The sequence below is a fragment of the Centruroides vittatus genome, unplaced genomic scaffold (assembly GCF_030686945.1).
Source record: "Centruroides vittatus isolate TY-2023 unplaced genomic scaffold, ASM3068694v2 contig_364, whole genome shotgun sequence".
Lineage (NCBI taxonomy): Eukaryota > Metazoa > Arthropoda > Arachnida > Scorpiones > Buthidae > Centruroides > Centruroides vittatus.
The window spans coordinates 5,819,547-5,845,706 of NW_027122188.1; the positions used below are offsets into that span (position 1 = coordinate 5,819,547).

The 26,160-nt window shown below is 33.5% G+C and overlaps 1 protein-coding gene across 1 annotated transcript in view; it reads left to right on the top strand.

Annotated features, from left to right (window-relative positions):
• Positions 1-17,377, top strand: part of LOC136975162 (NEDD8 ultimate buster 1-like) — a 74,244-nt gene extending 56,867 nt beyond the window's left edge. The window contains exons 13-17 of the mRNA XM_067270202.1: positions 5,322-5,410; positions 9,399-9,504; positions 10,679-10,750; positions 14,420-14,528; positions 17,098-17,377. Of these exons, the coding sequence (XP_067126303.1) occupies positions 5,322-5,410; positions 9,399-9,504; positions 10,679-10,750; positions 14,420-14,528; positions 17,098-17,267 (546 nt within the window). The 3' untranslated portion in view covers positions 17,268-17,377. The remainder of the gene's footprint in view (positions 1-5,321; positions 5,411-9,398; positions 9,505-10,678; positions 10,751-14,419; positions 14,529-17,097) is intronic.
• The last annotated feature ends 8,783 nt before the right edge of the window (positions 17,378-26,160 follow it).

A 26,160-nucleotide genomic window follows, 5' to 3' on the forward strand; every position in this document is an offset into this window, starting at 1 on the left:
TTCGATGATGCTCTCAACGCCGCGATTAGTGAGGAGACGATTGAAAGTCTCACTGCCCATCCTCGGGGATTCATGCGCACTATCAGGGAAACCGAGCGATCAACAAATTACCCCTCACAGGACAATATAGCTCAACTAATGTCTGCGATGGAGGAGCTAAAGGCCCGAATGGACGATTTACTCCAAAATGTACCACAAAACGGCTCTAGAAATCGACGAAACAATCGAGGAAACTATGCTAATAATCCCTATAATAATCCGCCCTTCCAGCAAGGCGAAGATTGTTCGAACTCTCCTAGTCGCCGATTCGATCAACCTGATCAAATTCAGAACCGATATAATCATAATCGCGACATAGGAAATGATACAAATGAGGTACGATTCAGATCTCCGTCTCCAGCAGAGGATTGAAATCGCTGGAGAGGTCAATTGAGGAGTGTCAGGAGTCAACAATTTCAAAAGGGACCTACAGGAAATTCTAGTAGAACTTTTCCTCCTCCTCAATCAGATTCATCGGGAGATGAGAACGAGACAAGGTGGAAAGGCAGAATAGGACGAACGTATACACCGAAGGAATGTAAGCCAGTGATTCTATGTTACATTAACAACATTCCAGTCAAGGTTGCTGTTGATCTGGAAGTCGGCGAAACGCTAATATAGAACGAGGTAGCAAATAAGATAAAAAGTAAAGCACCTGTTAAATTTGGAACCAAAGGGAAGATTGCCGGTTCGAGAGGACAATCTGTCCCCACCATAGGCAAGGCGGTTCCCACCTTTAAATTACGGGGACACAAATTCCCCAAGGCTTGTCGGATCGTCCGATCTGCAGTTACCTTTCCATGTGAAGGAATAATCGGGCGAGACTTGATAAAAGAGGAAGGCCTCATTCTTGATTATGCAAAGAAGCGAATTATGCTACCAAGTGGGAAATCCATTCACTTCTGTTCCCCTACCAAACCCTACAAGAAACAGGGGAAAGGACAAAAGAGAATTAAATATAAAAAAGAAGGTGAACCGACTCGTGCGCCCGAGATAAAAATGATTCGACTCATGCGCCAAAGCCCTGGACCGGACTTACAAAGGGCGCGAAGCGAGGGAATACCCTCAAGGATCACACGATCCCGCAGGCATAAGGAAAAACAGACGAAACGACCAACCACGAGGCCTAGGAAGCCTTCAGAAAGGGTCGACTAACCAAAAGAGACCTTCCACCGAAACCACTAATTTTCGACCTATCCACGACTCTCTACCAAACAAATTCAAGGTCGAGAACATACAATTGAAACAAACCTTAAATATTTTCACCAACCGAATCAGACCGACAATCACCCAAAAGGAAGGTCCTCCTGAAACTGGCAAAACCGTTGACCAATCTATATTATCGCTGGGACAAGATACAATAACAGCCGACCCTTGGGATAAAGCCATTTTAGCTTCCATACTCCCTTCACTACCAGACGACGACCGCGATGAACTTGAGCTAGAAAGCGAAGTCTCCGAATCGGAAACAGACCAAGAACAAAAGTCCATACTCTCCACTAGAGAGAGAACTTTTTAAACGAAATGATCACCATGATCTAGCTACGAATCAGCATCCTCTACCTATGCTTTGGCTGTGCTACAGTGGAAACGCCCGCAGAACCAATAACCTTCACGAAAGGAGTACTTTTCTTGCACCAAGGAAATTTCCTCATGACCTCAAGTCATTGGACTCTAGTTAATGATTTTACTTGCAAACAGCTCAATCAACAAATACAATTCATCTCCGAATCACTAGATTATTTGGAAGCCTTAATCCAAATACACGCCGACTATTCGAAAATTAAACGGTACTGGAGTAGTTAAACTCCCAAAGGCATGTACTGGCTATTTGCCTGGAATCATCCTTACACCACATTTCCAAAGACAATCTACAATACACCTAACTATGGAACAACAATTGATCGTTCCACCTATCGAGCAAATTATCAATCAAATGGAAATACATGTACTACAAAAACATCTCATAACCTCGCACGAGTCTGACCTACTAAAGATACCTGGGAATACAGACATCCAGCTAGAAGATTGCTCACTGCGATGCACATTTTATATATTCCTATACTCCTACGAGATCGCAAATTTTATACTAACCCTTATTTTATTACTAAAGAATAAAGAACCGTTACACCGAATAACATTGACAGAGATATTATATACTAACATAGGAAAGTTCGAACCCGAGAGAGAGTTTACAAATAAGTGGTCATCATACCTCAACAGGTGATCAAAGTCCGAGAACAGAGTCTATTCGGAAGTCAATCCAATCGGCGGCGTAGAGGCTTCGTAGAATTTCGGCGTTCCGGCGTAAAGGTCCGACTATAGGAGGGAGCTACGAACGACGACCCCTCTGTTCTTGCTCCCTCCTTTTTATTTCGTCCCCTCGTTAATTTTCTCGCCAATAAGCGAATTTTGTCTTTAGTTCCGAGTGTGAGATAAGCAGAGGGTCAGGGGGGAAAACCTCGCTGACCACTTACGCTGCACGGGTTGGTAAAACCCGACCTCGTTGTTGTTGGATGGCTAGGAGGGCAAAAAGTGAGTGGGGAGGTGCGTCAGTAAGTTGACAGGCGTCCTTACTTTGACAGGAGACAGGTTGACAAATAACAATAACGGTTTAATTAACTAACAAAAGCGAACATACAATAAAGATACACATAAAAGAAAGATATGCAGATAACTACTGCTAAAATGCAGATAAAATATCCCTATCGCTAATCGCGATCTAACCAATACAGTCTAGTGGGAGAGAGTTTACAAAGTCAATATACCTTGATATGTGGTCCGATGACAGTATGCGACGACCTCCTGGTCTATGGAAGCTGGAATCAGTCTTATGTCCAGGACTGGAGACACTGGATTCAGACCTTCCTGGACGATCGCGCTCTTTCCAGAGTCGATCAGGTTTTTATATCATCGTTGTTGGCACTGAGCCAGTCTATTATTCAATGTTCGATGACTAATTTGCTGACTCGCGATGACTTGGACTTCTGTTTTCTCTTTCTGATCTGATCTGATGTGTAATCAACATCCGATCGATTTCCTATCGAACTTGCGGGTCATGAACCCCTTTAAACTCTCGAATTTATGCCCTCAAAACCTGCGGGCTCACATAGTGGTAAAGTAGCCCAATTTAATTCAGCAGTCATTTGGCATATTAGTTTTTACAGCAGATCAGCAGACTACTAGCCATAATCGTCAAGGACAATGAATGTGCTCATCTCCTATGCAAAGGACAATCATATCAGAACATTGAGCTATTGAAAATGGTCCTTTGGAGTAATGGGTCATGGTTCACCTTATTTCAATGGAATCCAATAGATGGATAGATCTGACATTGCCAAGTAAACATTTATTATCTGAATGTTTTGTAACTGTGGTCAAGTTTGGTCGTGATGCTTAGTAGTGTGCAACTGTTATTGCTAGTATAATGGAGGGTCATTGATTATAATCACTGAAAACTGAATCCAAAGATTATACTATAGTAAATTGGACAATGCAATGCTACCTATTCTGTGGCTGTTCAATAAAATAGATGATACCATGTTTCAGGCTTAACAATGCTCAATATCATATGTTGCATTTTCTGTTAGGCAGTAGCATCATGAAAATAAGACTTTATAGACTTTGCTTAATTATTATTTCCAATTAATTATTTGATTAATTTGATTTAAAAAAAATTATTTTTACATTAAAAAAATGTTCAATTTGTGTAATACTTATTATTGTATTTTGTATTGAATAGATAGAAAATTTTAAAAAACTTTTATAGTAATCACATTACCAAAATTAAAGCAACATAAATGTGCATGGCAAAAATGCAGAAATGAACAGCTCTCCATTGCAATGAATTATCCAAATGCCTGGTAAGCTACTGATGTATCAGGAACATTTCCTCACTGTTAACAGTCCTAACAGACAATTATTTATCAGAAACAATTTTGCTCTATATATAGAACTACATTTTGTTGCCTGGGTACACTATTTGCCTCATTTGCATGACACTTGTGTAATAGGATGACATTTTGCTGATTTACATTGTGTAAGGATTCCCCAACCCAACATCACCATAAAGGCTGTGCTGACGTTTCTCTGTCTGGCAGTGAAAGACAGGAATACTCTCCTTTCTCATGATCTGTCAGGTGACATGAGAGGTTTAGAACCTATAGGGATAGTGGTACTGGACACAGATTCACACTGACACAGATTGACAGTAATATTTACGTTTAATAAAACAATAAACTCAAGCTTACAATAGAGATGTATAATATATGTTTAAGGTGGTGTCAAACTGGAGTCTGAGAAAGATGACAACAAGAAGGTATTGGCAAGGATGGACAACACGCATGAAGAGATGTCTGGCGGTTTCCATCAGTGAGATCTTGCCTCACAGCCACAGGTGGAGATTTTGGACCTACATTGGCAAAGTTGGGTTGCATGCTGATCGCAAGATGCGAGAGAGAGAAAAAGAAAAAGTGGGTGCTTCCATAATGATAACATTGATGATGACTGCCTTATGTCCTGGGCTTTTATATGATTTTATCCCAAAATTCTGACTTCTGGTTGGTCCAAACTATTGGTTTCCTGCATCCCAATTGGTTCCCAAGCTGTTGCTAGGTTGCAATTTGGGCCACAAGAGTGTCGACCACCCTCTATCTCCCCCAATCTAGACTGCTTTCCCTGAGGGTAGGGTTACACTCCTTCTCAAATGATTTTCCCATAATTCACAGAAAATCTTTGTTTTTCTTCCCTTTCAGAGAGGATCTCAATTGCATCCACACAGTCATGTCTGCATTCCACTCTGAAAAAGTGTTGCTTTTTTGCTTTACCTGGTGTTGGATAAATGCAAAAACATTGATCAGTGTCACTCCTTCTTTCTTCCCCGCAATCTATGACTAGGAATGTGACAATTAAATTCTACACATCCAATTTCTCTGGTTCCCTGGCTCCAAGAAGATGAATATATCACCTGTCTATTGACGTTGGTTCCATGGTCTGTTTCACACATCATTGGATGAGATCCCAGCTTCACAATTGGACATGTTTCAGCTATTCACATTTCATGGTGTTGATTTTTAAACAGATTTTATTTTCTGCTATAATTTTGGACACTAGTGTATTTCTATTTTTCTGTGGAATGCATTTCTCTATAAATTACAAGTTCAGAAATAAATTTAAATCATTTATTTCTAAATGAAAAAGATAAAAAGAATTACATTTGAAATTGGAAAATTTTCATGTCATTAGAATATTTGTTATTAAATTTGTTTTCTTTAATATTACAGGAATTAGCAGAAATACATCAAAAAGAAAAAGAAGAAAGAAAATATAAAAAACGTCAAAAAGAACTTGGAAAAACTGTTAATGGAGAATGGTAAATTAAGTGAAAATTTTATTTTATTTATTTTTTTTATTATTATTATTGGGTTGTTTGTAAAGTTTGTAGCGCTTTTCCTTTGCAAACACTAAGAGAGTCTGTTTTTATGTGCATCATAGATTTGTCAAGACCATCAGTGGGGTGGCTGGGTGTTGATGAACAGGGTTCAACATATCGTTATTTCAAAATTATGTCAAATCCCTGTCTGTCAGACTAGCAGACTGATAACTTTATAACTTTGGCTAACTTATTCTCTATTAATTTTTATTAAAATATATAATGATTCTAATTAATAATTGAATAGGTCAGTTCAAGAAGGATATAAATCCATAGACCTATGTTTTGAGATATAATAAAGAAACTGCTCTATATCCAAAGTATTTGACATTGGATTTTTCCTGGTGGCCCACAGTTAGGGTTCATGTAGAGCAGGCCTGGCCAACCCGCGGGCCGCATGTGGCCCATCACGTTAAATTGTGTGGCCTGTTAAGCGATATTATATAGCTATTAAAACTTTTGTTTCCCGTTATGTGTATACCAAAACAATTAAATGAAAATTTGCATGTGTCATCGTTATAATGTGCAAGTACGAGTACAAACTGTTGGTATAACAATAAAATCTTATTCATTTTGTATTTGTTTTACTTTTTTAAAAGCATGTTTGTCTAAATTGTGGCCCACCGTAATGTTACGCGTGATCAAAGTGGCCCGCAAAACAATTTGGGTTGGCCAGGCCTGATGTAGAGGATTTCTATTCTATAAAATCTGCTCAGTAGGTTAATGTAGTTGTGACCATGCAAAGCCCATAGATATGCAACTTTACATTGTGCACAAGAGTTTCAGTCAATGTTAATACACTTTTGATTCTACATTTTGATTGAACTTTCATTCAAGATATTGTTATCCAAATTGTATTTCTTGATTATTGCAATTCTTCCAAAGAACTAGAAAATCAATGAAATTGTAATTTTTGGATTAAACATTCTTTCCACACAAAACTGTCTTTTGCATCAAACTAATCAACATTATGATGAGTTATCTAATTCTGGTTATATAGAGAGAATAATTGCAAAAAAAAAATCTTAATAATAATGTATTAGTAGGCCCTCTTAGTGACCTTAGTTATTTATTCAATAAGTGTAATTAGAAAATATTTCCAGGAAGTTTTTTTACCTGTTGAATTTCAATAAAAAGAAAAACAAAGTTCAATAAGGTTGCATTGAAAACAATAAGAGTGCATTGAGCAGGAAGACTTTCCTATTTGAAAATCTGGCAACATTTCCCTCTGTGGACTTGTACTATTTTTATCCTGCCACTATCTCACAAGCATTTAAGAAGTATGTACATTTAAAAAAAATTATTAAAAATACAAATTTTTTTTCAGACTATTCATCCAAGATAAAAACCATTTTAAACAATAGACACTAAAAAATAATCAAATAAAAATTTATGTACTTCTTTTCAATGTTTTTGTTGTGATTAATACATTCCGATTCAATAATCCTCATCAGTTTCACTTATTTGACAATTGAAGTTTTGACTTTCCAACAATTGATTGTCATTTTGTATCAGTGCCATCTACCAGTGTTGATACAAAATGACAATCAATTCTTTTTAACTATAACTGAACTGTACAACTTGCTCTCTCCACTTATGTGACAGACCTGGATATTATGGCGGACTTCTCCGGAGCCAGAATTATCCTTACCACCCTGCACCCAGAACACCTCAAGTGGTTAGATGCCACTGAAATCTTTAAAGTCTGCAGCAGTACCACATCCGTTAATTTTAAGGAGATGTGTCTATTGATGGCATGGCAGGCTATACTTGACAAAGACATTTAATTTTCAATCATATTTTGAACCAAACATATGCGCAGTAGTTCTCTGCGTTCCAACTCAACTTAATGTTCAACCTTTTTTAATCATCTTATGGAGAATGCATGCGCATACCGTATTTGAAATCCATACCATTCGATTTATTTTTGAATGTCAACAGCCAGCCTAGTTGAAATAAGAATTAACCTGAAGAAGTGCCCAGAAGGGGTAATGAAAATGTTTGTCACTTAAATGTTATTCACACTAGGTAATTGGTTTGTGAGTCATAAGTTTTATTTACATTCCGATGTTGTGCAGTTGAATTTCTATGTTCTTTTCTGCAAGCCATTGTTTTGTTTTTCTGCTTGTATGACATATGGCCCCATCCTGCTGGAAAATGCAGGTTCTATTTGAATATAGCTTTGCTATGGATGGAAGTAAATATTGTTGTAGAATGTTAATGTATTGCTCTGAAGGAAGCATTCCATCAACAAATGTCAACTGACCCGTACCACTGGCACTCATACATCCCCAAACCATGAAGCTGGCAGGAAACTTCACTGAGCAGTATAACTACGATGGCTCATTAGCTTGACTGGAAGATCAAATGACAGATTTGCTTTTGTCTGTTGCTGATAATTCATAGTTTGATTTATCAGACCACAGAATTTCATGCCACTTTTGTTGAGACCAGGAAAGATGTTCTTTGGCTCACTGTATCCGTTTCTTCTTTTGATGGGCTGTTAGCAAAGGTTTTTCATGTGTTGCATAAAACTGGAAATGCATTTCTTTTGGTCTCCTGTGTGTTGTTGAAACAGATACATTTTTTCCAGTTGTATCATTCATATTATAGTTACATTCAATATCTGTGGCATAGCGTTTGTTTTTTACGATTCTTTTAAAACTCCTATCATCAACTTTTGAAGTTTTTCGCTGATGTTCAGCACCTTTGTTAGGTATAACATGGCCATGGTTAGTGTAATAAACAATAATCTAGTGCACCGTTGTCTTGCCTAGGATTAGCTCTTTTCTAATAGCTCTCTCAGACATGCACGACTTTGTTTAGCAATGATAGCATTCCTTAAATCTTCTGAAACAGCTTTTCCGCTGGTTACAATGACCAGCAGAAAGCTGTTTCAGAAGACAAAATGCAAAGGTTCATAAATAAAACTAAAAAAGAACCTTATATCATTCACAGGATTACTGCAGGCTAAAGTGAGGCTAAAATAATCATTTGTTTCAGAAATTCTACAGTTGTAACAGTATTTAAATGCAAATTATCAGCTGGTCTTTGCTCATTGACACGAATGATGCAGCAGTCTGGTTTTTGATGCCTGTGACTCAAGTTTGACTAACTCAATTTTGTTAAACTTGCAAGATATCAAGTTGATATTTAGCAAAAATAAAAATTAATTACTGTATATTTGTTCTAAATTATGTGAAACATTCATGCAATGAATCAAAGCTACTTTTTTTTATGCCTATTTATTGGATGACATGTTAACTGCGGCTGGTCTAAGTTTAGTGGTGACTACTGTATAATAAAGCTACATTGGCCTGATACAGTTACTCATTCACTCATCCACTGACATGAAATGTTTGAATAGAAGCAGACTTCTTACAAAAAAAATGAGGTAGAGCATTTAGAAAAGGATCCTGAGTATATTACTAGAAAAATTGAAATCTTAAAAAAGTCAAATATTTTAGGCCCTATAAGACATTACAATGGGCCTATCTTATAGGGCCTAAAATAAGTCTAATGTTGAATACCTCATAGAATTTCATAACAGACATTGGACAATTAATTTAAGTGTCACCTGTCTATTTTTAATTATTCTTATTGATTTGATCTAAATCATTTTAAATAACAGCATTTTAATTTTGTCTTACTGTAGATTATTCTTTATTATATTATTTACAGTTATTTAATATAGATATGTGTGTATAATTAATATTGTCTAAAAAATGATTATATATTGCAACACAGATATGAGTGTGTCATGAAGTGACACAAAATGTTAGGTTTAACTATCAAAGGTGGTTAGAGGCAGAACTCCTAGTTTGTTACATAGTGATAAAGATATTTAATGTTTTGATATTTGAAATAGTAATATAAGTTATTATTTTAATTCAAAAAAATAAATTTCCATCATTATGTTTATTTCTAGGTTAAATGTGTGTATTTATGATCAATTTTGTTCAATGGGATATCCACCAAAAAAAGTAAAAGAAGCCTTAAAACAAGCTAATAATAATGCTTCCCTTACAGTTGATGTAAGAAAAATATTTTACTTTTTATTCTTAAATGTACATTTTGATGTTATGCCCTGCTTTAAATTATTTTTTGTTATTGAAAGTATTTTGTATTGAGGGAAAAATTCTATATATAATGATTAATATACTGTAGAGCATCAATTATCCAAAATAATTGGAGTGGGACACTTTTGGATAACTGTTCACACTCTGTAGAGAAAGAATAAAAAGATCAATACCTCAAATAAAGTAAAAATATTAATTTTAACTCTAGTACAATAGTTAAAAAGATTAAAACCAAACAATTGCTAGACTAAATCAGGCTATGTTATTGCTACTATTGATAATTAAATATTATGTAATTTGATCTAGAGGTAGGCATTAGGTGCCATCTCTTATTAAATTTAATAATTAAAATTTATTAAATAATTTAGAAGGTTCTGGAAGAAGAGAATCAGCCTGGAATGGGACTCAAATCCACAACTGTCTCTTGCCATGCAAATGCAGTGCTAGTTACATTATCCAGACTGCTGTCCAATCTTTGCTTCCAGAACTATTAATTTAGATATAATCATACTAATTACTTGTGAGGACGACTCAGCACCCACAGCCTGTAAACTTGCACTATGACACTTAGTCAGCTATCTCTTCACTACATCATGATGTATATGTACAAATATAAACATCTCAAAGTCTGATAATTATATTAAAGCCAAATGATTGCTGGATTAAATTGTGCTATATTATTGCTACTATTAAGAATTAAATATCTCATTTGGTCTAGAGGTACCATCTTTTAAAGATTAAGGCATAGAAATTTATTGCAAATGAATAATTAGAAAATTGTCTTATTTATTAAAAAAACAAACACTAGTCTTTCATTGCAATTTACGATAAACTGACAAAACCTTGAATTCAAAATAAAAAATACATAATAGTAAAATTAATAATAAGATATGTCAATAGTAGGCTTACATAAAATCTATAACAATCTTTATTATGTAAAAACTTTGTAATTTCTGGGATTAGTACTATCTGAAGTCAATTTTTGTTAATCAATTGTTTGGATAATTGACTTCTAAATGATCAGTGCTCAACTATATGTATATTATATGAGATAGTAATATGAATAATTCAAAATAACATAGATATAACTTTTTAAAATTATTTAATATAATTATTTATTATTAACTAGATTTTGCAACAAAATCAAGATTTTTTAAATTTTTCTGATACCACTGATGCTTCTGAAGAAAATGTTGCAAAGGTAACTTTTATTCAATCTATTAAATTATATAATTGTAATACCCTGTTCCTATTTTTTTTATTTTTATGCAAATTTTTAAATATTTTTATGACTATTTTTTAAGAATTAATAAATTAAGTTTATTCATCTAATTTTTTATTAATGTAAATTGACATACAATTACTAAAATCTAAAAAGTTCTAAAAAGATTTACAAATTTTAAACCCAAAAGATTAATTGAATAAGTGTATTAAACTATTAAGTACTTAATTCAAAAATTTATTTATTATTGAAAGAAAATACTTTTCAACTGTGATAATATTTCTTAACAATTTTTTTAAAAATAATCTTAATTAGAGAATTGTTAAGTTACTCAATAGAACAATGTTAAAAATAATGATGATTGTAATGTATGAATATATTGAAATAATAAATTATTGTGAATATACCATACCATCTATAAGAGCATGCTCTTGTAAATGGGGCAAAATTGGCCCTATATTCTGCATAGTGCTTAAAAACTCACAATTTTTAAAAAAACTTTTTATATTAGACACACTATTTTATTTTGGTTTTTTGGTTACCATAGAAACGTTACTGAACAGTTATTGTATCAGTATATTTATATTAATTTACATTGACACAACAGTGCAGTGCTCTTATAGGCCAAATACAGTAAGACCATGCTGTTATATGTGGGGTATGTTTTTATAAGCAAAGCAGGACAAGTACAAAGTATGGAAACTGCAAGACACACTTTTTTTCATTAATTCAAATTAGAATGTAATGTTGTGTAGAAATATCATTGCATTTTGTGTGTTGCTGCATGTGTAAGACTTCTATTATGTTCGTACATCTATGTCCGGTCATATGTTTTTATATTTGTGAATAGAATTTTTATTATATATACAGTAGAGCATTGATTATCTGAACACTGATCAACTGAAACATTGGTTAACCGAAAGCATTCCAGTCAGAATGTGTCAGGACGTGTGTCATGTTGAATCGAACGTTTTTGATACTAGATTAACTTCTAAGTGTAATTTTTTTGTTTTTATATTTTTCAATATATTTATTTTGTTTGTACAAAATAAAGAAATAATTTTTAACGATACAATAGCCACGATATTATAAAAATTTTCGTTAGGCTTAACATTGATGAAAATTCAACGCGAAACAACTCGCAACAGAGAAAAATTTCAACATGGGATATATTAATAATTTATTTTTTTTGTACATAATTGGTTATGTGAAAAATTGATTTTCTGAACAACCCAGTGCCCAATTGATTTGGATAATCGATGCTCTGCTGTATGTATATATCTAGCTATAGTTAAGTATAATAGAAGTGTGTATAAACTGTTTATTTGTGTCTCTCCTATTCTGTTCATGTGGGGAACTACAATGTGTACAGAGAAGCTTTGCTGTCATAGACCATTGTAAAAAAATGTGCTAAATGATTAGGACAAGAATTCCTGGAAGATTACATGAGATCTGGTCATCCCATACGTGCAGTAACCGTGAAAAAAAATTGGTATGATGAGGACTGGTTCTTTTGGATCACTTTTGAAAGTAAAAGAAATAACAGCAATGACCAACCTATTGGATATGAGTGTTTGGTGCATACTTCATGAGCATCAAGGCATGAGCAAACATGAATTCCCAAACTTCTTTCTGCTATTCAATGGCAGCAGCATGTAGAAAGTCCACAGTGGACTTTGGACATTTACAAACTGGGTGTTGATTTTTTGAAATCTGTTGTTACAGGGAATGAAATTATGCTCCCTTATTATGACCTCTTTTCTAAAATGGAATCAATGGAGTAGTGAAGACCACGGGAGAGAGCCCCAAAAAAGGCTAAGATGTTGCTATCAATAAGAAGATCATTGCTACTGTGTTTTGGAACTGTGAGTGCATATTGATAGTGGAAATGTATTCAGTTTAAATGCAAAATATATTCAGTGTTATTGCATCAAGTACATACAGTGATATGTAAAAAAGATGATGAAAATTAACAAGAGGAATGCACTTGTTCAAGCTGCCATTTGGGACTGTGGTTTTAAGCAGCCTTACAACCTAGATCTCACACTGTTAGACTATTTTTTGTTTCCAGATTTAAAAAAAGCTCTTTGAGGAAGACATTTTGACAGCAAAGACAGCAATAATGCACTATTTTATACAAAAATTTTAAGAATATTTTTATAAACAGATTGAATTGCTTTTTAAATGTCATAAATGTGTTGAAATCAAGGACGATTGTATTGAGAAATAACCATTATTTTTTTCTTGCCCTTTCCTAATGAGAAAGGGCATCACCCACTGTATATAGTTGATTTAATATATGTCAATAATTGCAAAAATGTTGGAGAAGTGGGATGTTCATTTTGACATCCAGCTCTTCTAAATGTCCCAAAAAACTGCCGTAATGAAAAAACTTATGGCACATCCTACATATATTCCTATACCAAGCATTGGGTGGAGCAGTTAATACCTCCAGTGATTGTGACTACTAAGTATACTGTACATTGACAGAATGTTCATTGATCTTTGGATGTAACTGCTGTGGCTGAAGTTTATGCATCATCACATCATGGCTTATTACATGGTTCATTTGTTCATGGAGTTAGTTATGAAGAATGTAGAATTTAAGGTGTTTGCTATGCCCTTTCTCTTATGTTATCAATCAAATGTATATTATAATATACAGTGGAAGTTTGTTAATTTAATGCCTGATTATCTGGAATGTCCAGTAATCCCATACCTTCTGAAAAGTAGCCAACAATCTGGTATGCTAATGTTCCACAAATTGGAATACATTCTGTTTGGAAGATAAATATTATATGCATATTAATCATAGTGATGTTGATTTTGTCAATAATATGTTCATTAATTTTTTTTGCAGGTTTTTTTCAATTAATACTTACAGTGCATAACTGTAGTTAGTTAAGTATCATCTTCAGACTGATTCAAGTGTGCATAAACAAATTGAAAGCATACAGCATTATGTGCTGCTACAAAATGTATAGCAATACTCAGATTGCATATAATTTGAGAAAATACAAAAATACCAGTAATCTGGCAGTATTCTGGCCTATAGGTGCTGGATTAACAAACTTATATTATATTTTAAAGTTAATTTGACAACATTAAAAATACTTTGAAGTATAAAACATATTTATTTATATTCTTACTTGTTAGTCAAAATTCAATGTAATAAAGAATATAAATATCATATGATTTCATATTAATTTAGTGTCATTTAAATAGTTTTTGTTTGTTTTAGATAAACATTACATTAGTTTTTTCAACTAATGTAATGTTTTTTAAGTAGTTTTCCTTGTGTTTTTAAAAAACATTTTTGAATTAAAATTTCCATCCTCGTTGGATATTTTAAATTTTATTAATTTTATAACATTAGTTCATTTTGTTGTTTTAATTATGCATTGGTTTCTTTATAATTTAAATTAGTTACATATACAATATCTTTTTGAAATTTATTTAGAAATAGATTTGCTAAATCAAGAATAATTTTTTAAATAATGCTAAACAAAATAAATTATTGTATATGTTATTTTTAAATTTTAATTTTTGTTGTATATGGCTATTTAGAAATAATTTAAACCCTCTGAAAAACAATTTATTATATAAATTTAGAAATAAAATAATAAGTTTTCTTTCAATCTATTTCAGATTGTTAGTCTTGGATTTCAAATTGATGCAGCAAGAAATGCATTAGAGAGTTTATCAAATAATGTTGAAGGTGCAATTTCTCATTTAATAAAAGAAATGTCTTCATCAAGTATGTTTATTATGTATTTAAATGTAGTTAATTCATAAATAATTTTATTTCCCACATTGTCTTGTTTCAAATGCTTCTATTTGTATATTTTGTTTATTTTTCTGTTTTTGAAATTTAAGCAGCTTATGATCAGAATTTTAGCTTCAAAGTAAAAACAAAAATGTTTACCTCTTGTTTATTTTATGTTCAAAGTATTAAGTTTTTTAGATGGTATTTAACAAAATTATTTGAATTTCCTTTTGACTTCACAAAATTAAAAAGTTTGAAACATAAAACAACAAATTTTTATATTTTATTTCCATGACAGATCCAGCTTCAGATATATATTGGATTCTTATGGGTAATTTAATTCAGAGATGTAATCTTTATGCCATTACAGACAAGTTAGGCTTTCTTTTGGGGTAGGAGTGAGTTTTTAAAGAAATTATAAATGCTAATAACAAGTAAAGCTTTAATTAAGTCTGATTACACTCAAAATGACACACGGCTTCCCTGTATCTCTCCCTTGCTTTTACCAAAATTTAATAGTATCAATGACCTGTCTATAGAAATAAACTTGCCACGTTTTAAAATTTTGGTTTATCCAGTCTTGAGATATAAGGCAAAATAGATGCCCACACACACACCTTCACACAGAAAATTTTGTAAGGGAGTGTTTTACATTTTTGGACTCCAGGAGTGCCAAAATGTCAAGAAATGCAAAAAAGGGGTCAAAATTGACCTATCACAATACTTTCCTTATGTTATATTTTATAACAAAGTAAGTAAAAATGCTGATAGAGTAAATTTTTATGTACATTTTTGTTCCATACGATCCACTTCATAACAATTACAAGTCCATTATAAACTGAAACTTTGAAACCAATTGTAAAGTGAGAGTCCACTGTATTAGATTTTTAGAACTGTTTAAAACTAGATACAGGATGGGTGGAAAGTAAGTAGGCATTGAGAAATCACTATAATTTTTGTAATATTAATGCAATCATAATAAAATTTGTGCATGCATGTACAAGGTGCAGTCAAAAAGTTCTGGGACTGATTACATAGCACTATAATCAGCCAAATGCTGAACATGAGCAAACTAGAATGCATAATAGACATCGTTATTTAGCTTCCTGTCAAATTTTGTGCCATTATCATACATAGTTTTTGTTTCTTCCTAGTTAGATTAGATCTGTTTTTTGTCAATTGTCAAAATTTCCTTTACTTTGTAAAATGAATTATTTTAAAAAACAGTGTTTGTGAGTGAAATTTTGTTTCAAACTTGACAAGACTGCAACAGAAAAGAAAATGATTACAGGAGATGAAACATGGATTTACAGCTATGATCCTGAGACCTAACAGCAATTGACTCATTGGAAAAATCATGGCTCACCTAGACCAAAGAAAGCATGCTAAGCAAGGTGTAACCTCAAGAGCATGCTTATTGTTTTTTTCGGTAGGGAGGGAATTATTCTTTGACAATTTGAAAAAAAGATGAGATCTTTGGAAAGTTCAAAATTGGTTGTTGCATCATGAAAATTCTCCTGCTCACACAGCTATCTCTATTCAACAGTTTCTCATAAAATGGCTGTGGATTCCCACCCTCCTTATTCTCCAGACTTGGCAGCATGTGACTTTTTTCTATTTCCACAGCTGAAAAAGTGCTGAAAGGACAGTGATTTGAGAACATTGACGACATCCAAACACAATCACAGGGAGTGCTTAACAACATCACGAAAAAAGAGTTCCAGGAATGTTTTGAAAACCGGGAAGAGCTCTGGAATCTATGTATAGCTGCAGAATTAACTTATTTTGAAGGCAACAATTCTCAATAAATTAACATGTATGTCAGATATTTTTTATTAGACCCATCCCAGAACTTTTTGACTGCACCTCATATATCAATCAATGGAATTTTATAATTCCTTATTGATGGTGTAGGCAGTGACTGAGAGAGGCAGCAAGCACAGTGGCAAAAAAAGGTAGCCAATCACTTCTCTGTTCAGGAGTGAACGCAGATTGCTGCATTGAGGTGTGGAAATCAGAGGATTCTGTGCAGAGGTTGTAGTGTACAGTGAAGAGACAGCATGTCACACTCTGTCCAGAAACAGTCAAGAATTGTCATTTGAAGCTAAAATGTCCACATGTTTGGTTGTGGATGCACAGAGAAGTGGCTGTCCATCCACATCACTATCAGGGAAAATGTGTCATTGGTGGATGGCACTGGTGTCTAAGTTATAGTTTGCATCTATATTTCTGTTTAATAAGATTTATGCCAAATAATTTTCATCATCTTTGCATTAGAAATATAGAAATTATAGCAATTTCTCAGTGCCTGTAATAAAAATAATAATAGATTTCTTGACTATGGTTATGCAAATTGTTTTTATTTTAATTGTTAAATAAAATACAGGACGAAAGTGTAGTTTATTTTCAGTTTTGAATTATCTTATTAATTCATTTTAAAAAGTATAAAGTATAAGTGAGTAAGTATTAATGATAATCAAAAAGTACTTACTTGCTTTAAAAAAAATTTACTATGAAAGCATTTCTTCAATCTATAAACTAAATATTAATCTGTTTTCAGATACTTCTAATATAACAAGAGAACAGGAAAGTCAGGCAAGAGCAGCAGCTGATCGGTTAGCAGAAGATATTTCTAATTATGAAGAAGATCATCTTGATTTTACTCTTGAGGAAGAAGAAAATTTCCTTAAGGAATATTTAACATTAATGGACTCAAATATTACTAAATAGGCAGACACTATATTAATAGTCTGTATAATTAAATATCAGTGTAAGAAAATAATAAAGATATATTTAATAAATTTCAGAAGAGATTTATTTGTCTTCTATAAATAATGAAATCTTGAATTTATAAATAGTTATTAGTTTTCATTAAAATTATGCAGAAAAATGTAACTTTAATAATTTTTTATTTAAATTTTCATATTTTAATTTTATGGATAATTTTTGTAATTATATAAAATTTATAAATATCATTTTTTGTTAAATGTATTTTTAGTAAATATCTTATATCCTGATATTGGTATTAGTTTGTTTTCTTAATCATTTATAAAACAATCATTGTAGATTAATTAATACTGTATATGCATGTACAGGTACAATACATATTATTTTTTTATATAATAACTTTGCTGAATTTGCTGGTTGGAAATAATATTTCCAGAATTTATTAATAGCTAATATTAAACCAAACATAGAATGGAACAAGAACTATTTTTCAATTGATGAAAATCATGCTGCATTCCTTTTAAACATAAATACTAATGATTCTTCACACATTGAATTTTTAACTGCAGTTCAAGTTAAATAAAGCTTCAATATTGAAGCCGTATAAAGATGGAGGAAAAGCCGAGTACACAGCTATTAACCACTTGCAAATTTTCAAATATAGTTTAATAGTTTAATTACAGAAAGCAGGACCAAACAAAATTAAGATCTAGAAATAGACATCCAGGAATACTGAACTTCAAATATTTCTCTAAGACCTTTGGTTCCATTGACAAAGACAAATACAGGGTACTTTGCTGTTGTGAAATATCATGGCATCTATGACAAAATCATCTAGTTCATTAGAGCTACAAGCCATTTGAAGCACACGTTCTTATTGATTTACAGGATTACAAATTAATAATGTTGGGATTATATAGGGTAAGCAATAAATAGAATTTTATTGACTCTTCTGTCTCTGTAGTAAATTATATTTCAAGGTTACATTTTAGAGTTACCTCTCTTCATTATGCAACAAATTATATTTTCAAGCAAATTAGTCTGTCTCAGAATTGTACTACGATAAACTCTGAACTTATCAATAAAGTTGAAGTTTCTGCATTTCATAATTTACCTGATACATTAATATATTCCAAAAAAAATTAAACTGGTTCCATGTTTATAGATAGCCCATAAAAATATTTAGTGTTACGGCATGTATAATGTCAAATATCTGAATTCTTAAAGGTTCACTCTGCAAAATTAAAATAATCATTTATTTTTCAAACAAAATGAGCAATTATTTATTGTGACATCATCACAATGCTGGTCAGCAATTTTTCATCACAATGCACTTCAGTTTAGTAGTGCCTTGATTCTGTATTGTACAGTACATCATACTTTTCCTGACAACAATGAAGTCATACCAGTCATCTATCTAATTCTGTTCTGGAGAAAATTTTTGAATTGAAATAACGTGATCTCCGGCCCAAAGTGGAAGTTCGTATATAGTTAATTGGGGTCTCCTGTCTCTAAGCATACCATATCTAGTCTCGAATTTCATATAACACCGTTCTCGAGATTAAGGAAGGGCAGACGGATGTCAATGGGAATTTATAGGTCTTGCAATTTTTCAAATTGCAGACCTATAAATCTTCAATGATGAAACCTTACATAAAAGAGCTTAATTACACATTATTTTGTTGTAGAGTATCCTTGTACTTGTAAATTACTTGAACTGTTTCATTAACTGAAGAAACTCCTATTAAAATTAATTCAAATAATAATGTTTCCTTCGATAAATTACATTCGAAACATCCTCACCATATGACCATATTAGATTTTTGATCGAATTCATGGAGACGTAAAGGAGTGGGAGTGCCGTATGTAAGTGATACGGTTTAGGAATTGTTATTGTTATCACCCTTAGCTTTCGTTCCAGGGACAATTGCTCCCGACAGAATAGCATTCTCATCTAACGAGTGAAGTTGGCGAGAGTTGGATTAACACATGTTTTTAAAAGTTTTTTTGTAGTGTTTATTTTTTGACCTTTTTTTTTGTACTGTATGATTGTTGATTTGGCTTTGATTGCCTGTTTTTAAAGAGAATAGGCAGAAATTATATATATGTTTATCTCGGTTTTTACAAAGAGGCACATGAATTTAGAATTGCTGGATTTCTAGCAAGTTGTATGTGAAAATGTCCTGCACAGAATTGCCTCACAACAGCAACAGTTGTATATTTTTACATCACTCGCAGAATGGGCTTTTTTGCAAGGTGGAGAAACAAGGTAGATAGTTGCTTCAAAATGTAACACTAAATCAGCAAGAAAGTTATCCCACTTACTTTTAATTCATAACTATAATAAAATTTTGGATAATTTCATGTAAATATTGTTAATAAACTGGATATTGAAGTATTTATGTATTTAACTTATTTATTTATTTAACTTTTATTGTTCTAACACTGGAACAGTTTTATTTTAAAAAGTCATTTCTAACTTTTGATTTCCTAAACATTTCTAACTTATCAGTTAAAGATGTCATTTTTCTCTTTAAAGAATATTTTCTCCCTTTGATTTCTATGCCATCAATATAGTTTCCAACAATGGAAACTGATGATTCATTTATGGAATTTTGGTGTTACAGAATAAGCCAGTGGAGTGATAAACTTTTTCTAATCTTTTTAACGCAGTGTCAAAATAATATATACTTGTAGTTGTGTGGGGTGTTTTTTATTATTATATACATTCAACTTACATCATATTGAATATTAAAATGTCTTTAAAAGAAACTTGAAATTAAAAAAGACTTGTAAATGTTTTTAAATACTGTATAATCAGTTGACTAAAAAAACGGGGAAAAAAACACTTATTCTTGAGAAAGGATAAAATGCATGCATTTTTAAAAAATGTTTTGGGAAAATAGAGGATTTTGCTATGCTGGCTTTAAACACAACCCTAAAATCAAAAATATCTATTTTGAAAACCCAAATGCTAAAGCAAGAACCATCACTAGAGTGGCTAAACTTATACAAGAGACTTTTTTTTTTTAACTGTCCGCCCTGTTGTTTTTTTTTAGCAAGTCCATTATGGGTTCAGTCAGACCCACAATGGGGCGACCGGGTGGTGAAGGACGGGGCCCGACCACAGGGCGGCAGTGGTGGCCTACTTTCCCTTACACGATGTGTGTCCACCAGATGGAAGTGCATTTGGCCATGTTCGGGGCAGAAAGGAGGAGTCGGTGTTTGGTAGTCAGCAGTCAATGAGACTTTTTTAATGTTTTATTAAGCGAATTACTTAAAATCATTTTCTTTTTTAAAACTTTTGAATACATTCTAAAATTTTATTAAAAAGTTTAAAAAAAATATATTAAATTTACAATATTAAGATCAACGCTACAAAAAACGTTTAAAACACAAAATGCTAGCACAAAAGAACATTAATTTATTATTACTAAATTTGAGATTGTTATTGTACAGGCTAAACACAACATAAAAAAATATTAAGCTATTTGGATATGCTTATCCATTTTTCTGACATTACTGTCAAAATTAGTATTGGTTCGTGAAGCAAAGTTTTTTACTAATTCATAAACAATATTAACTTTTACAAAGTTTTACAACTACTACTACTTCTCATATCTACGATGAGCTTATTTTTGTGATGCAATTTGATTTTAGCATATGTTTTAGCCACAGCTGCAATGAGTTTGTATAGATGATTGTCCAAAATGTCAGTAGCATGATCTCTAACACTTTCAAATATATTTACATTGGTATAGTGTATAATCACTGATTGAACAATACTTGCCAAAACATTTTTTTTGTAGTTTCCAGTCTTCTTTACTTAGCATTAAATAACAAATCTCCTTTTCTGTTTGTTTACAAACATCAATAACATCACTGTTAGCATGTATTAAAGCTCCATTATCTTTTAGTTGCACTATAGGCCTTAATGCAGTATTTGCAGGACTAAACAAGGCATTTTTGCAGTTTATACAAGAAATACCCTTTAAAAGACTCTTGACCACAAATCCAGCCATATATTCAACAGCATTCATTAAGAATTTTGTTAAATGCACTCCTGCTGAACTTAGATGGTATCTATGATCTTGAAGTGCTGCATCCACTGCTATGGCACCTTCAAGAGGCTTTTCCATTTCCCATGTTTTGAAATCATGTCCAAGAACTATCTTGTTGGTGTGAAAATGTTTATGTGATCTAGAACTTATTGATGCCACACTGAGAATTGTTATTGTGTCCTGAGGAGTTGCATTTGTCTTTTCGCTTGTTTTAAATTGCATTTGGGTAAACAAACACTTGTATGCTGCAGTGAACCGGATTGTTGTGGGATTGTTGTTCCATCCACCTTTTGCTCTGATCATACCAAAAAACAATTCAATATGATCTTGTGACAACTTGTATGTAAGAAGATAATAAGATAACTGAAAAAAATAATAAACATGCAGATTAAAAATTATGTAATAATAAATAAAAACACAATGAATATCTGTTTTGTACTTCAACAAAGGTAAAGGTGATGCTATTAGCTCTTCAAATATAGCTTTTATAGCCTTGATTAGGCAAATAAAACCTGTCAATGATGTATGTGGTCGTAATGTTTTTAATTTTCTCCGAAATGCTATATTTCTTTCCACTTGTTGAAGCAATTGTTTTTTTTATTTTTCTTGGAGATTCAGTTATAGCGTAAGTGTGATCCACTAACACTTTGATAAAAAAAATAAGGTATGATAAATGAGTAAACATTTTAGAGAGAAGTTACTTAGACTGGTTACTAGATTAACCTGGATTTGTAGCATCGACGGCAGTGTTTGAAGAGAGCAGACTTGATGGTCCAATAACTCTGTTACAAGTATTTTGTTCATTGTCTTTGTCTTTGTCGATGTTCATATGGAGGTTCTAGCCTTATTCGCTTTTTCCTTTGAAGAGTAATGTTTTGATCGCTATGCGACCGAAGAGCCAGCCGTTTATCTCACGGCCTAAACGTAAGCGAGGGAAACCGTGCCTTCCGGGAGGACTTTTATGGGGAACTGGCCTCCTATTCAGTCGTCATTGGCTAGGAGAAAACCCGGAAAACTCCTAGCAGCCAGCCTGTCCGAATCGCGGCGCGAACCCACGACCGAACTTCCCAGTGTTTAGGGTCCGGTCACCACCGCTATGAGCGGCAACGGAGACCACTCGCCCACTGGTGGGGCTTTTGTTCATTGTCATAAGGCCTACTTCTTATAAGGATCCGTCTGATTTTATTTTTCTAACGTCCAAAAGACAAAGACATATCGTTTATAATCGATGTCTTTTACTTTGTAACATTATAGTTAATGCTTGAATATAAGTCAATATTTTTACAGAAACATTACCTTTTTCAGATGATCAGGAAATTCAAATATTGAGGGAACCGCATTCTTTGATCGCACAGGGAGGTTCCCGCCCCCTTCAGACAACCCCCTTCTGACAACCCCCTACTCTTACCGCCATTTAGCTCTTTTTATGGCAAGAATCCATTTTCTTTTTAATGTCGGCTCAGAAGGAAATCTACAAAGCATAATTTAAAATGATGTAAGACAAAATTTCAGAACACGGTATGTATAGGCTATCGTATTTATAGGCTATAGTAATTAAAAATATATATATTATTCACTTACTAGTAAAAAGTAAGACCATATCCTTTAGTATTGTGGTTAGTACAATTAATCGCACAACAGCTATTGACCATTTTATCGTAGAATCTAAATTATACGTGAATTTACACAATTATGCGAAAGTAGCCCCGAATATGGCGCCACTTCCTGTTCCAAGGCGGCTTCACGACACTAGCACCAGCTACCACTCTGGATATATATATATATTTCTTTACTCTGTAGACCCGACATATCCGGACAGACCACCCCCGAAAACTTCCTGGGGATTTTTTGATCCGTCCGGATTCGATCCCGAATCCCCCAGAGCGGTAAGCTACCACCTTGACCGCTCGGCCATCCGGCCGTAGCTATTTAAAAAAGTATGGTAAGTGAAAAAGTATGATAACTTTTTTATTTTTCGTCTCCGGTCCAAAAAATAGGGTACCGTTGAACTCCTCTCGGTCCCATGAGTTCCAATATATAATCAAAGTCCTGAAATTCCATAGATAGTACACCCAATTTAAGATTTAGTATTAGGCTTAGATTTAGATTACCAATTGTACTCGGTTAACCTATCACCCAGTCGGTGGAGGAATTTGTTTAGTACTATCACGATGTGTAAACCTCAATATATATATATATATATATGTTATTAAACTTAATAATCACCATATTCATCGTTTTTTTTTTGTCTGAAAAATCCTTATCGGTCTTACTCTCCCCTTTCTGTGAGCTTCGGCCATTCAACAGATTACACAACCGAGGCAGTTCTCTCACACGGTGTGGTAGTCACATACCGCAAAGACCTTCGTTCCATTTAAAAGGAGATAGCCTAAGCACAGAATTGTAAGGAGTGACGAAATTGTAGGGTTTTAGAAGAACCCTACAATTTCGTCACTCCTTAGAAATGAAAAAGACTCCATCGAGAGAAAATAGAATCTCGGCCGAAACAACTCGAAAGGTTAGAAATGTGCAAAGGCTTCGGAAAAAGGACGGTAGTTAACTTCGAGGAGACAGACTCTATTTCGTCAGGCTGGAGAACGTATAAAAAGTTATAAGTGAAGGTTTCTTCTTCCAATAGTGAGGCTAGTAATATTTATCACGTCTTTCTTAATTATGCACAACTAGCAGAGACCGAGATTTAAATAGTTCTCTTTATTTCGCCTATTTAAGAATGCATTTCGGATTAATAATTTTCTAATCCCTATTCGGACTCACGGCTTCAGTATCTCCAACATAACGAACAGAAGGTTAGTTCGTCTTAATATACTTGTGTTATACACAATGATGGATATAGTGCACATCTTAATGGCGTAGTTTCTACATATCAGTTGGACACTTGCACTTACTGGCATGCTTTCTTCGTCTATTTTTGATGGGCAAATGCAACGCTTCTTCCATTTCCCATCTCCCTATTACCTCTTAGAAGGATTTTAACTTCAATATTGTGGTTCATAACACGACAAAGGTCAAAATGTGCTTATTCATTCTAAACATTTTTACAAAATGAAACCAGTTTTCACGAACTATAAAAGTAGGAGCAATTATTTATTGTGACATGGTCACAATGCCGGGCTGCAATTTTTAATCGTATTTTTAAATCATTTAATTTAAAATATATGCTCTCCACCTCAAATCAGTAGTGGCTTGCCCCTGTACATCATACTTTTTCTTTAACAATAGATTCGTGCCGGTCATCTATTAACTGCTTTCGGGGAGGGGGAGTTTTGGATTGAAAAACCATTACTTCCGGTTTGCATCGGAAGTTCTTATATAGTTAATTGGGCCTCCCGTTTCTGAGGTTTCCATATCTGGTCTCGGATTTCATCTAACTCCGTTCTCGAGATTAAAACTTGACACAGATAAACAGAGGACAGCGGGAATTTAGACGTTACAATTTTTTCCAATTGCAGCCCCCTGAGGTCACGGGTCGACGCGAACTAACGGTGTGCAACGCCGATGGGAAAAATCTAGCTTTGACTCTGACTCTCGTAGACTTGACAAAATTTCTAAATAAATGTAGCACTCCTTTAAAGGCGAAATTGTCGCGTTGTAAGTAATGAAGGCAAAAAAAAAAAAAAAAAAATCAAAATCCTAGCCGTCAGTAAATAAAGTATCACGGCGTGAGAGATACGAGCGAAAGTTTCAAAGTTGGATCAACACTCGCGGACCAAGTCGAACGGAAGTGTCGAATTGATTAACCCATCAAATTAAGAATTTATGGGACAACCTTTAAAAAGTCAAATATTTCAAGGAGAAAGAATGGTGGCTTGTCCCCCGGCTCGGTCTGTTTTCCTCCGTGACGGTTTCCCCTTTGTCTCCGACCCGACTTCATTTTAGTTCGGGCGTATTATATAGGTTTTTCGGTATTTTTAATATTAACTTTATCCAGTTTGATGTCGCACTAATACGCGAAACCCGCAACCCCGACGGCGACCGATGAATCTTTCCGTAAACGGCGTAAATCGAAATCCTAAGAATTTGATTTATTTCATCCGATGGACGAAAAAGATATTTATCAAACGAATTTCGGGCAATTTTCGGAGATAATCAAGCCTCAAAACGTAGAATTTAAAACGATCGTCTTTTACCTGTCCACGGTGGACATTCTGCACCACGTAAATGCAGAAAATAATTTATTTATCAAATTCCGAACACAAGAAAATGATCGAAGCAAAATTTAAAAAAGAAAAAACATTAAAAATTAATTATTTTTAATTCTTATTTTTACGTAATTCGAACATCTTTTAACGTTTGTTCGAAATTCGTCACGCATGACGATTCGCAGTTCGATTGTGTTTCTTGTTGTGCTCTTGGATTGCGTTGCTTTTTTTGCTGTTTGAAGACTTTTGCAGAGAAGATTAAAGATTTTTCAGGTAAGTCTTAGTCCATATTGACCCTAGACGTAAGAATTTATTTAATATTACTTGGAGAATCGGTCCCAGAAGACATCTCGGCGCACCGTTCGATGGTCGGATTCGAATCTTTTAGGTTTAAAAAGGCGGCTGCCTATGCTCAAGCAAACTTACCCCTTCACGCGCTTCAATCGCGTGAAGGCTTAAGTTTGCTTGAGCGTAGAAACAGTCATCTGTAAACATTCGAAATTCTTTTAAAGATCTTCGTGCTCATTGTATATTTCATCACCTCGTAATTAAACTATAACACGCATATTTCATATAACCAACGTGCGAAGACGTCAGGTAATCGCTTTTAAAATGGCGTCGGATAAACGAAATTTAGTAAAAATTGCAATAGGAGAATACTGGACGAACGAGAGG